Source organism: Dermacentor andersoni, chromosome 4 (genome assembly GCF_023375885.2).
Source record: "Dermacentor andersoni chromosome 4, qqDerAnde1_hic_scaffold, whole genome shotgun sequence".
NCBI classification, from domain to species: Eukaryota; Metazoa; Arthropoda; class Arachnida; order Ixodida; family Ixodidae; genus Dermacentor; species Dermacentor andersoni.
In genome coordinates this window covers 130,308,820-130,323,341 of record NC_092817.1, presented here as the reverse complement: position 1 = coordinate 130,323,341, position 14,522 = coordinate 130,308,820, and the positions used below count along the sequence as shown (strand labels likewise).

At 45.3% G+C, this 14,522-nt stretch overlaps 1 protein-coding gene across 2 annotated transcripts in view; it reads right to left on the bottom strand.

Moving 5' to 3' along the window:
- The window catches only part of LOC126537703 (uncharacterized), a 40,633-nt gene extending 39,295 nt beyond the window's left edge, over window positions 1-1,338 (bottom strand). Inside the window, exons 1-2 of one of the 2 annotated variants that reach the window (XM_050184794.3) lie at window positions 1,039-1,338; window positions 576-634 (exon numbers count right to left, since the gene is read on the bottom strand). In XM_050184794.3, the coding sequence (XP_050040751.1) occupies window positions 576-617 (42 nt within the window). In that variant the 5' untranslated portion in view covers window positions 618-634; window positions 1,039-1,338. Of the gene's footprint in view, window positions 1-575; window positions 846-1,038 lie in introns of those variants that run through there. The other variant, XM_055074453.1, reaches the window with a different exon arrangement.
- Window positions 1,339-14,522: the final 13,184 nt, after the last annotated feature.

Sequence of the window (14,522 nt, the reverse complement as noted above, 5' to 3'; positions counted from 1 at the left end):
CGCAGGCACTGACGTGCCATGCTTCTCGTCTGTGAGGTGACACGCTAACTTCTCGGAAGTGCCACTAGATGGGGCAACGTGTTCACAAAGAAGTGCGAGAAAAGAGCCCGGTTACTGGATGACGCGTTTCTCGGCGCCCAAACGGACCGCTGCGCCATTTAGTTCGGAGGCCACGCGCAGGCGTCGTGGCGGCGGCGCTAGATGGCGCCCGTTAATCTTAGGGACGCGCGAAAGAGGACTTTCGATTCAGTACACGCCTCACACACAACTCGTTTAGGCGGTTGTCATTCGTTGAGTCGCTATATTGATTCAATGCTAACACATTGCCGCCCGCAGTCATCGTGAGATGGGTTCTGCCACTTTTTTTTTTCTTTCATTCATTTTTTGATTGTCTTAGCTAATAAACGATCAATCTATTCCTCATAAAGTTGTGTTGTGATAAGAAGTGTTTTCTTCCTCAAGGAGAACATTGAATAGTTGTACCTTAGTGCTATAATGTATGCAGGTAAGAGCAGCACACTAATACATAAAGCTAACCTAGCCTGGGCTGTGATTCTAAATGGATAAATACTCACAAAAAACCCAAGGTTGCCGATCACCATAAGCAGCGAGCCCATCTTGATTAACCCGCCAACTGCAGAAAGAAGAGGGCTGTCAGAGCGCATGATTTATTAAGTGATGTTTGGGTTATAGTGGAATCACGTACCAATCGTGAGAAAAAAAAAGCACATAACCTACCCACTAAACATGCCTCGTGAGTGAGTTTTGCATGTCTTGACATCAAGCTAGCACACATTTATTTATACAGGCCTTTGCTTCAATTACGACAGCTACTAATGTTCATACATCTATAGCTAAAAAAAAACGCAGGTGAGATATACATTTTCCTTTAGTGCCGAATACATGAGTTACCCACGAGGCAGCAAAGTATGCATTTGGTTGCAGGCATAGGAACGAATAAAAAATACAGCGTTTTCTTTTTCAAGCTGATACACCATGCGTTATGAGGGAGGTAATAACGATCTGAAAGCCACTCACCATAAATAGAGATATGGGTGTGCAGCCGGTTGTGCACGGTTTTGCGGACTACGCGTGGAGAACAAAGAACCCGGTGCACATTTGTTTACTTGAATCTTGTTGACAATGTTCGGGAATGCTGGGCAGCTTGGAAAAAACTTGTCTGATGCAGGGGAGCAGATATATATGTCATTGTTCATGCTATTCAACAGCAAATACAAAAACAACGCTTTGGAAAGACAGGAAGGCATGCCTTCTGGAACTCGCACCAGTTGTTGCGGAGCAGCTGAAGTGTACTTCTAGCAAGGCCGGTCTATGCTCCGAGCTGAAGATGCCCCAGTAAATGCAGCCACTGAAACTTTGGACTGCACCTTAATAATATGACTTCACTCGAACTTTCAGATAACTGCAGGCCGCTGATATTCTGGAACTTTTACCTATCGTCCATAGAGTGCGTAACATTGTGCAGTAACTCTGCGTGACACAGAGAAATGCAATTTTCGGAAAACTTGCTTTGTACATTAAAAAGCAAAACAATAAGTTTGACGAAAATGTAAGAGGAGATGGCTGTTCGCTTCATATTTGTGAATTGTCACTTTCGCTACCAGTGTCAGCTAGTTGTATGTTGTTTGATCTTAATTCACTTATTCCTTATTACAGCGAAGCTGCAGGTGTGACTAAGAGCGGTAAAAAACATTTTATCTGTTACGACGATTTAAAAGAAATAGATCACTCATGAAGTTTATACCTCGAGGAAATATTCCGAACATTAAAAGCAATCTTGAGGCAATTATTTATGGGCTTGTGTTACTTACTGTCTAATAGAGATTGCGACACCCTCGTTTTCTTCAGGTTTATAAGCGTTATATGAAACGCTTACAAATTTCCCCGTATCGATGCAAAAACCAAAAGCGAGAGCCATTTCATAATAACAGGAAATGGGTTACAGTCTACGTGTGACGTGAAGCGAATGAGTGGGTTGTGTAGGTGAGTTATGTGCCTAGAAAAATAATTACTTCATACTAATCTTCCAATTTCTATGCGTTACGCGGAGCGCGTAGTTGGTTTTATCCGACCCTTCGGTTAATTATGCGAAGCGCGTTATTTATATTGTGTTGAAATATACCATGTCATGTGTTACGAACAGTCAATGTCTACTATGCAGTGCGTATAATAAATACAGCCTCTGCAGAAACTAGCTTCTTCAATTCTTCCAGAAAGTCATACGGCCGTTATCTACAATATTTTCTAGAATCCCGGAAAAGATGTACGAGACACCAGGCTAAAATACACTGATAATGAGAGGAATGGTAATTTCAATGTGCGGCAAAACATTTACACTTAGGTTTTATTGGAATCGTTGTAAATACTTAGTGAGCACAAGCTCCGTTTTCCACTTTAATGTATTAGACGATGTTTGAAGTTGGTGTTTCTTTTGGTGTCCTGAGTGAATTATAGAAGATACCTTGTTATACTTGGTCAAAATGAGGGGCATGTTATGGGTAATGGGGAGTCAAAGTTGAAAGGGCATAGCTTACTTTCGGACTATTCAACGCATTAGGAATTTGTGAGCTCCGAAGCGCTGCGCGTGTGTGCGAAGTTAGGTCCATGTAGATGAAATTTATCCTTTGAAGAACTTTTCCTACGCCAGTGCGTGTGCTTGTACGTGTCATGCAACCTTTATATCAGCTAGGTTTCCTAATGCTTCGAGAAAACTGTGCGTTGAAGCAAGTTTATATTTGGCGCAGATACGGGTCGTGTTCACAAGTATTGCTGAATGGGCGAGTTGGTGCATCATATTCTTTGACTTGCTTTAGCGTAACTCAGTTTGAGTATGAAGGAAACAGGAGAGGCAGGTGACAGGATGAGTGCTATGCTGAGTATGGGAGCACTGCAAAAGCTTATGCATATTCCCTTTTCTTTTTCGGCAGGTCAATAGAATCGTCCAGAGTGATAAAAGTTGAGACGTGTTGAGAGCCTAAAAGCTGTAGAAAATGGTAACTGCACATAAAAACATAATTCTCGAACCTTATGGTGCCATATTCGTCAACAGTCTGTTCCACACCTAGTAATAGGTCTTTATGGGGAATAGAGTAACATAGCTCTTTCATGTCCGTGGAAAAAAACGTTGTGACTTTTTTCGGCGTCAGTTTACAAGAAAATGAGTACCTCCTCATAGTTCCTTATTAGGAAGGGCAAAATCAAGAATGGGGCTGACAAAGGGAGTAGCACGCTGTGTTATAAAGGTTATGAACAGATATAAGGTGCCCCAGGAAGGCTGGCCAACATTTTGATAGGAGGACCTGTCTTCTTCAAAGGCCGTCTCGTCATCCTCGGCAGGTTAGTTTTAACGGATTAGTAGAGTGACGTCACGTGCCGTTGATGCTGGTGGCAGCTGGCTGCAAAGGAAGAGACTGCAAAGAAAATGAGGGCTGTCGCCTGACATCTCTAAGCGTGGTCTCTAAGACGAGGGGACAAGAGCGGGAGAGGAAGGTGGGGGGAGAAAAAACGTAGGAAGAGAAGAAAAAAAACAAGAAAAGGTTGTGTGGTTGTGTGGTTGTGTGGTGTTTTATGGCACATAGGCAACTAAGGCCATTATGCGCCAAGCTCGAGGTATAGGAAAATTTTCCGTATAGTTTTATAAAAATGTAAATAGTCGTCGGTGGTGTTGTGTGCTGAAATAGTTAGAGTTACCTCATGATGGAGTAAGAAAAAGATTGTAACAATGGGTACTGATAAAAACTTTTAAAGGGGGTCGGGTAACCTCAGCGGCCATCCTTGCCAGGGCAAGGATCTCGAGGCTCCTAACCAATCAAATAAAGTCCTCAGCCTTTTTCTCAGAAATGAGAAGTGGCTGAGGTGTATGAGGTGAAGTACTGCGGGATGATTTACATATTTTTAAGAATACCAGCTTCTGTTAAAAATCTAAAAACGCTAGACATATCTACAATTGCATTATCACTCAAGAGCACTGCGGGGTGAAAAGGGATGCATTGGTTATAAAACGGGGAAAAGCACTTTTTCCGTAGCTTTTCTAGTTTACAGCATGAAATTAAAATGTGATTGACTGTAAGTTCATCTCCGCAAGTGCAAATTGGTTTGTCTTCTTTCTTCAGCAGAAAGTTGTGTGTAATGTGTGTGTGACCTATACGGAGACGGCAGATAATGACTTCCTTGAAACGCTTCTGGTGCACGCATGACTTCCATTCACCTAGAACTGGTTTTATTAATTGTAGCTTGTTATTTAGTTCGTTGTTCCAAGTGGACTGCCATTTTTCTCTTGCATTACTATGTAGTAAGTTCATGCAATCTCTATAGGGCATATTTACATTCTTAATTTGCTTGCCATAAGCTTGAGCAGCGCACAAATCCGCTCTTTCATTGCCTTTTATGCCGACATGACTTGGTACCCAGCAGAGCCTGATGTTTTGGCCTTGAGCTGTGGCTGCTGTAATGCTGTGTATGAGGTCTCCAAGCAGAGGAGCCGTTGCATTTCCAGAATGAAAGGCCGTGAGCACACTCAGTGAGTCTGTGTAAATAACACTGTTGGTAAGTCTCTCATTTACTATTTTTTCTATGGCTACACAGATGGCATAACTTTCCGCAGTGAAGATGGAAGCACACTGTGGAAGTCTTACTATTTTAGTCCAATTCCCCTGTACAGCTGCGCTTCCTACATAAGCATCTGTTTTTGAACCGTCTGTGTAAAAAGCTGCAAAATTACTGTACTTTTCTTCAAGTGTGAGGAATTCTTGTATTATATGTTGTTGCGGAATTTGTTTTTTACGGAAGCGTGTCAGAGTGAAATCACAGATTTCAGGAAAATTGTGCCATGGCGGCAGTGGACCTCGCCTTTGGGCAATGTTTGGCAATATATCTAGCATGCCGAGGTTTTGGCACGTCTCTTCGAAACGCAGGAGGAGTGGCCTAATAGCTTGTGGTTTGTTATTAAACAGTGTTCTTGATGGGCACTTTGTGACTATGGGGTAACATAGGTGTTTGGGAAGCGAACGGATTTTTAGAATGTACGAGCATGTAAGCATGGCTCTTCTATCTGTAAGTGATGGCTCATTGCTTTCTACATGGAGACTGTTTATGGGTGATGTTCTGTATGCACCAGTGGAGAGACGCAAACCTAAATTATGTACTGGATCTAGCCGTTTCAGGTACGATGGTCTTGCTGACCCATACACTATACATCCGTAATCCAGGGTAGAGCGTACTACAGAGCGGTAAATTTGTAAGAGACAAGTCCTATCGGATCCCCAGTGTTTTCTCGACAGCACTTTGAGTATGTTCAGGGACTGAGAAGCTTTCTTTTTCAAAGCATTTATGTGAGGCAGGAAGGTGAGCTTCCTGTCAAATGTTACACCTAGAAATTTGTGTTCATGTTTTACAGGTATATCTATTTCGTTCAGGTGTAGGGTGGGGTCTATTTGTATGCCTCGTCTGAGTGAGAAAAGAATGGCCACCGATTTCTGAGGGGAAAAACGGAAACCATTTCTGTCCGCCCATGTTGCTAATTTGTTTATTGTTAGCTGTATTTGTCGTTCGCATGTTGATATGTTCGAGGATGTGCAAGCTATCTGGAGATCATCTACATAGAGAGAGTACATAACGGATCTTGGAATTATTTTGCTGATAGAATTCATTTTTACAATGAAGAGTGTTGTGCTCAAAATACATCCCTGAGGTACTCCATTTGCCTGGATAAAATTCCTTGAAAGGGTTGAGCCAAGGCGGACATGAAATGTACGGTTAGACAAGAAGTCCTTCAGGCAGTTCAACATCCTGCCGCGGATGCCCAGTTCAGCCAGGTCCTGAATGATCCCAAACCTCCACGTTGTATCATATGCCCTCTCCAAATCGAAGAAGACAGATAGACAGTGTTGCCTGTGTATAAAAGCTTCACGAACAGTATTTTCAAGACGGACAAGGTGGTCGGTGGTGGAGCAAGCCTTTTTAAAACCGCATTGATGGACATCCAGGAGCTCCCGGTCTTCTAACACAAATGTTAGTCTGATATTCAATAGACTTTCAAACGACTTTGCTAGACAGCTAGTTAGAGCTATGGGCCTATAGCTGCTAGGAAGGGTGGATGGTTTTCCGGGTTTTAATAATGGAACAATAATGGCCATCTTCCAGGCTTCGGGAAGTTTCCCCGATACCCAAACTTTGTTAAAAAAATTTAAGAGTGCCTCCACAGCTGGTTCAGATAGATGAGCTAACATATGATAATGTATTTCGTCTGGGCCAGGTGCAGTTTGCTTACCAGCGGACAGTACTCTATTAATTTCCTGAACTGTAAGTAAGTTATTATAGGGTTCATTTGTACCGCCACTTGTCGGCAGTTTTTGTCTTTCAGCTGTGTTTTTGTATTTCAGGAATGATTCTGAATAGTGGGATGAACCGGAGACCGCAGAAAAATATTCACCTAGAATATCTGCCTGTTCTTCTATATTTGTCTGTATACTAGGGTCAGAGAGAAATGGAACCGTGAATGGTGAGTAGCTGCTATTTATCTTTTTTACCATCTCCCACATTTGTTTTGATGTAATTGTGCTATTTATTGAGGACACGTAACCTTGCCATGAAGTTTTTTCTGCATTACGACGAATATACCGGGCTTTTGCTCTGAACTTTTTGAACTTGATGAAATTTTCCTGCGTTGGGTATCTACGAAAAATTCCCCAGGCTTTGTTTTGTCTCCTTTTTGCATCTCGGCATTCTTGTGTGTACCAAATTTTGTGATTCTCTTTTACTACTCCTGACGACTGAGGAATTGCCACGCGTGCAGCGGTTAAAATACAGTTCGTGATAGCTTCATTCAGTTCGTCTATGCTTAAATTATCTGAAACTATTTTATCTAAGCTGGCCCTTTCTTTAAAAAGTGCCCAGTCGGCTAAATGTAACTTCCACCGTCTTGGTTTTGTTGGGATGACTTTTGGTGGAGAGGTTAGGCTGATTAATACAGGCAGGTGATCGCTGCCGTATGGGTTGTCGATGACATCCCATTTAAAATTGCTAAAAACAGAGGGTGAACTAAAAGACAAATCTATGGAACTCTTTTTTCCCGTGATCGGAGAGCAGTATGTACTTTTGCCGGTGTTTAGGAGGCAAACATTATTACTTAATATAAAATCTTCTATAATACGGCCTCTCGCATCGGTGTGTGCACTTCCCCAAAAACCGGAATGGGCGTTAAAATCACCGACTAGCAGGTACGGCTCTGGTAGCTGCTCTAAAAGGGTTTCTAAATCATTAAGTGTTACTGTTAGGTGTGGCTCAAGATATATATTGCATATTGTGATTGTTTTAAAATGAATGACAGTGACAGCAACAGCTTCGTATTTGGTTTTAAGTTTGATTTCTTGGGTTGCAATACCAGTCTTAATTACAATAGCAACACCTCCAGACAGTCTACTTGCGTGTTCTCGGTCAGACCGAAAGACATTGTATTTGTTTAAGATGTTTTTTTGTTTGGGACCTAAGTTGGTCTCCTGTAAGCATAAAGCCACAGGGGACAGTGTGTTTAACAGTTCTTTTATGTCATTGTAGTTATTTATTAGTCCTCGGCAGTTCCACTGTATAAGGAACGCCATGTTTGATGAGTGTAGTTAAAAATTAGGTTGCTGGTTTTCGGGGTGCCAATGCTGGCGTTCTTTCTTTTCTTTTTCGCTCCAGGGAGCTGTGCTTCTGCTGCCCCAGAGGCGACTTTTGTGTTATGTCCATTGCCTCACTAGAGGCTCTGGACTTCCGCGGTGAACCCGCGGGTGTACGATTTGTTGGCTTCTCTCGACTGGGGGAAGCCTTGCGGGCAGCCAACTGAGAGGCCGGCTCGCCTTTGTTCAGAGGTGGCAGAGCAGCCTTCGCTGCGTCTGCCGGGGGCGGGAGTGGCCCTGCCTCAGGCTTTGCCTGGGCGGTGGCCGAGGCCTGGTGTGGTGTGCCGCCCCTGCGCACCACATCGGCGAAATTTGTTTTTGCTTTGAATTGAAATGTTGAGGAGTGTCGTTTTCGTGCCTCTTGATAAGTTATGTTTTCCTTGGTCTTGATCGTTATGATTTCTTTCTCTTTCTTCCAGGTTGGACATGATCTCGAGTATGCGGGGTGATCCCCTTCACAGTTCGCGCACAGTGGTGCAGCGGTACAGTTCACAGATTCATGAGCATTTGATGAACATTTGGCACATGTTTGGCGGCCACGACAGCTCTGAGAGCCATGGCCGATTCTTTGACATTTGAAACATCGTCTCGGATTTGGAATGTATGGTCTTACAGTTATTCTAAGATAGCCTACGTCTATGGATTCGGGGAGTTGGCTGGAGGCAAAAGTCAGGACTATGTGTTTTGTAGGTATTTCCTTGTCGTCTTTTCGGATTTTGATACGATGGACTTCGGTGACGTGCTGGTCTTTCAGACCATCCAACATCTCTTCTTCTGAAAGGTTCAGGAAATCATGCTCAGATATTACTCCTTTGACTGTGTTTAGTGAGCGGTGTGTAGTTACGGTTACCCGGACGTCTCCAAGGGACACTAAGGTTGGGAGTTTCGAGTATTGTGCTTTGTCTCGGATTTGGAGGAGTAGGTCACCACTGGCTAGCTTCGTCACCTTGTAGCCAAGGCCCAGGGCGTGAGTCAGAGATTTTGATACTATGAATGGGGACATTTTTCGAGCTGGCTGGTCTGGATCTTCACTATGTATCACATGATACCTGGGGAAATGTTCGTTTGTTTTTTGGAAGCATTTGGAAGTTATGTCCTCGGTCCGCACTCTTTTTAGAGTGCGATCATTTTCTGAGAGAGGTGGAGCCATAAAGTGCGTTTAATGTTCGGTCATGATGCCAGCCGCCCACCATGGAGCCCAATGAGGGGACGGGACAGGAACTCGCAAGCAAGTCCTGCCCACGCCAGCTGTACACCTCAACTATAACCTAATACGACATAACCAAGGTAGGTTAGCCACACAAGGTTAACCCTTGCCGCCGGGAAACTGGGAAGTGAGAAGAAGTGAAGAGAAGACAGGAAAGTTCAAAAAGTAAGAGATAAAGACGAAGATTCGAGAGGAAGAGACAGGAAAAGGCGACTGCCGATTTCCCCCGGGTGGGTCAGTCCGGGGGGGCCGTCTATGTGAAGCAGAGGCCAAAGGGGTGTGTTGCGTCCGCCGGGGGGCCTTAAAGGTCCAGACACCCAGCATCGGCTCAACCCCCAGGATCCCCCTTTCCCCAGACACGGCTAAGCCGTGCACGGCTACACGCGGGAGGGTCCAACCCTCGTGTGCTCGGGTACGTGGTGTCGCAACACACCAAACGCCTGCTGACGCAGACGCCCCTGCGGGGAAAAACAAGAAAAGGCAAAGAAGGGCATAGAGGGGTGTTGAGGGAGTGAGAGGTTAGGGAGCCGTCAGGGCAGCCTGTTTTTGAGGCTTTAGAAGAGCCGGTGATTCAGTCAGTGCGCAAGTAACAGCAAAAAGCAAAACAGACATCAGTTGAAAGAATAACTTCGGCAGCATAGCTGCAATGCGCCGGATAATTTTGAAGGAGTTAAGATGGCGACAGGGAGTCTGGGGTGCAATGGATGGGGTAGCTGGAAGGTAGCGGCTTGGTCTTTGAAGGGACGTTAGCCTTGGTAGCTTCCCGTAGGCGTCGTCACGGTGGTATACAAAGTGACGACACCCTGCGTGGCTCAGGCGCCGAAAAAGGTATCCTGGCGTCTGGGACTTTGAAATGGGTCTGTGAGGGGGTTTAGAAAATGAAATAAGAACAGACAAAAAAAAAGGGGGGGTACGAAAACCGAAACAACAAATAGGCGGGTGACCTGAGTAAAAGCGGCTGGGGGCCGGTCTATATGGAAAAAAAGGTTCGTACAGTCTATATATGCGTGAAAGCGTGGATGAGTATAATAAATTGAGTGGTAGGGAAGCGGCAGGGAAAATTGGGAATTGAGGAATAGGTGAGGTTAAGAATTAAGGATAGTTGCTGGCATAATGTGTTTTGTGCCTTGGATGATGATATGTGAATTGCAGGTTTAAGTAACAGCTTTTAGCGTTTCTTTTAGAAAATTGCTGGAAGCTGTAACGTAAACCTGATATTCTCATATCATCAACCAAGGCACAGAATATACGTTATGCCCCCTGGTAACTTTAATTCTTAACCTCACCTAGTCCTCCATTTCCAATTTTTCTCTGCCTCTCATCTGCCACTAAAGGGCTACTGGCACTCATCTTGTAACAAGTCTGTCCTTTTTCCTTGATACTCAAACTAAGTTGCACTAAAGCAAGACAAGGGGTTATGTTAGGTCAATGTGTAGCGAACCTAACGTTCCTGCCCTAATTAGAAATTACTCAACTCTCGTCTTTATTTTTCATTCAAATACACCTTGCGTAGTTCGTATTAGGTTGAACTAAACAAGGTACACCCGTGAGCAAAAGTATACGGAAAAACTGAATTTATTCGTCATTAACATGCGTAAACTGAGATTGACAAGGCAACTGGAAATTTCCCAACGTGTCGAGAAGAAGCAGTGCCTCAGCAGAAGGACGCCTATATCTGTGGTCGCTTCATTTTCCTATGTCATGGACGTTTTTCGACATCAGAGGCTGTGCAAAGGGCACAACGTCATCCTCCAGGATGGGGGATAGGAATCCCAACCAAGCGTTTGACCCTGGTCGTCCACCACTGGCTGCATCGAAGATAAGGGACCGCACTGGCCGTTCCACTATCGCCGCTGAATCTTCCGACAGCTCTATGGTTGAAGAAATGGAATCGGATAACAATTTCACACTTGCCGCGGGTTGCCGTTTGAAGAGAAAACTCAGGAGGACATCATCAGACAGTGAATCGTTGCCCGGGCAGGACACTGGTAAACAATTATTCACTGTTGCTTACGTCCCTACCACAGCTACCAACAACCTGAATACCTTGAACAGGCAGAGCTTAACAGAGTATTTTGAGCGAATTGTTCCAGGCCAACTCAGCGAGATCAGAATTAACACCCGGTGGAACATCCTCTCGGTTGACGTGAACAACAAGTCAATTCTGGATACGCTAAGGGCCGGCACGCTACTAGGAAACATCCCAGTGCGCTTCTTCTTTTTGCGTGTGGAGAAGGGACCTCGACTGGCGTTATCTCTGACGTGGACAAAGAAATCACAGACACTGACCTCGAGAGGCTTTTGAATTCTACCGCACCGATAGTGCACATTCACCACTTCGGCCAATCCCGGTGTATTAAACTAGTCTTTGACTCTGAAACACTGCCTTACTACGCAAAAGTTGGATACGTAAGACACCGCTTGCGCCCTTACGTGCCAAAACTGGGGCAGTGTCGGAAGTGTTTCAATATGGAACACGTAAGCGCAGCTTGCAAGGGTGGCGTAACATGCCAACGGTGTGGAGCGGCCCATTAAAATGATAGCTGCGATGCTACTGACCTAAAATATCCAAATTGCGCAGGTCCACATGAAGCGACATCAATAGACTGCCAGAAAATAAAGGACGAAATGTCAGTGCTTCGAAAGATGGTGTGGGAAAACTCCACTCACAGACAGGCTGCTACATTGATACAACGCCACAGGCGCCGATCGCGACACAGACGACAGCAAGACAAGAGTATTTCCCGAACACATGGATCATCGGCCGCATGCCAAGCTCCTGGCTTGCGAAGTTTGCTTCTGCGTTCAAGACGTGGGCCCCTTATACCTTCATCGGCAGCAGCACGTGGAACACATGCATAGCATAATACGACGCTTCCGCCGACCGACTCTGACATTGAATTGTCCGTCTATCCCATCCAAACAAAGAGGCTTGAATGCGTTGGGTGATGTGTCAACAGAGGTGGTTGAGAATGATAAGAAAAAAATGAAATTGCACGAAGTATGCTGAAACACCTCAAAACTACGATGCGTTCACTTCTCGGCTGACTAGAGACGCCGGTTACTAACACCACGCTACATGTTCCAGACTTTGGAACCGCTCCTCGTGGCTCTACAATAAGGCGTCATGGCACTATCTTTTGAGAACCAATTACGAAGATCTGCAATAACGCAGTGGAATATCAGAGGCCTATGAGGCCGCCTCGCAGACTTTCGTCAATTGATGTTCAAATACCAGCTTCCCGTGGCTGTAATATTTGAACCAAACATGGCGTCTTTACTACGCTTATTAGGATATGTGCCACTGTGGTCAAGGAATGACCACAATTTAAGCAAAGTGCTCACGTTTGTTCGTCGGAATTTAACGTGCCTTCCTAAAGACATTCCTCCACATGCTTCCAACGAGTACGTTTGTATAACGCTGAAGCACAAGCGGCACACATTTTCAGTATTTGGAGGATATATACCCCCAACATCGAGCATAGACTGTTCATATTTGCTGTCCATACTGCAAACTTGTCCGGGTCCCCACATAGTCTTCGGTGACTTTAATGCCCACCATCCCATATGGGGCTCTTCTTCGACGAACGCCCGCGATAGACTTGGCTGACTTCATGCTTAGTCAAGCCTTGATGGTGATCAATGATGGTTCTCCAACATACCTTCAAGGCTCTTACTACAGCAGTTGTTTTGACATTGCCTTTGTTTCCAAAGAGTCTGCTGTCTGCTGCACGATGATGTACTGCTCTCGACACCCATGGAAGGGACCATCTACCAGCATATATTCAGTTGAAATAGTTGCATCTTCTAGCTCCACACACTGTGCGTTCTATCGATTGGACAACATTTCGAGAATCTGTGAACACCGCATATCAAGTCATCCAATCACCATCCAATATTGAAGATGTCATCGCGACAACGTTACGCGACACAACAAAACACCTCAGTGCACCTTCACCTAGATCACCTATTGATGACCAGTACGAGCGACTGCGCGCGATGCGGTGTCGAGCAGAACAGAAATACAGAAGGACCAAATCACCATTAGACGTCGCTGCATCGCGCCAGGCTCAGCGTCATATCTTGCGCCACCTTGACAAGCTTGACAAACAACGCTGGAGATCATTGTGTGGCACTCTGGATCCGATAAAACCTCTCTCTATAATTTGGAAAATTGTGTGAAGCTTTCGATCGCCTCCACAGCAGCTGCACCCGTTCAGCGCTGTGGTCATACAGCAAAGCCGGCATGAAGTTGAGGTCGCCGATGACTTCTGCAAATTACTTGTGAGTTCCTCTGACGGTATATCAACGCAATCACAACTGACGTTTACGCCATTTAGTGATCACTGTCTTGATGCGCCTTTTACTATGCACGAGCTCGACGCTGCGATATCTACTTTCCCCGGTCATCTTGTCCAAGACCAGATGGAATTACATACACCGTGATTCGTCAGCTTGGAGTAGAAGCTCGAGCGATTCTCAAGACGCTCTACAACTCTACGTGGGGCACAGCAGCTGTGCCTAACCACTGGAAGTGCAGTCGTCTTGTGGCTTTTCGAAAACCCGGGAAATGCCCACATGATCTTTCACATTATCGTCCAATAATCTTGGCAAGCTTTGTCGGTAAAGTGATGGAGCGGATGGTACTGAGGAGACTGGAATGGCTACTCGAGAAAAGTGGTGGACTTCCTGATTTTATCAATAGATTCAGAATAGGCCGATCGTTCAACAGGAAAAGCCGACTGTTCAACAGGAAAAGAGACGCAATCGTCTGGTATGTGCAATATTTCTGGATATTAAAGGTTCCTACGACAACGTCTTCCACCATTTGATTCTTCGGACGCTTGAGGATATTGGAATTGGTGGCCGGATGTATGCATGGCTGCACATTTACCTCAGTGACAGCACCATTTTCATGTCCACTTCGGATGGCGAGACTTGTAGACATGACGTTCGCAGGGGTGTTCCGCAGGGTGGCGTTCTTAGCCCAATATTGTTCAATGTCATACTGGTGGGCTTTGCCGACGAGTTACGTGAAACAACTCATATCAGCACGTACGCGGATGTTATATGTATCTGGTCATCTGGGGTCGTACGTCCACAAGTGCGTGGCTTCAACGTGCGGCTACTATCACGGCGAAGTACTTGCGCCGTAGAGGCCTTCATCTCTCAGCAACTAAGTGTGCAGTGTTGGCATTCAGGCGCAAATCAATGTCACAATATCCAATCGCTGTCGACGGAACGGCGCTCCCTTTAGTCGCCCACCACAGATTTCTTGGCGTGATAATAGACTGCAGTCTTTCTTGGGCCAAACATGTTACTTCGCTTAGGGATAAACTGACCAACTTCATACACGTTCTTCGTGTAATATCTGGACTGAGAAAGAGGCCCCTCTGAGCGAAGTTTACTGCAAGTGTACCAGGCACTTTTTGTCGGCTACACACGCAACAGCATGTCTGTGCTATCTAACATGGAATCATCTTGTACACGCACGATGGAGAGCCTTTAGGCACAAGCACTGCGGATATGCCTTGGCTTGCCACGCTGCACGGCAACTAAGGGCACAACAGCGGCAGCACGGGCTTGTCCAATCGACCTGGTTCGCAGTGTTGCGAACCTGTGTGAACCTATCTTCG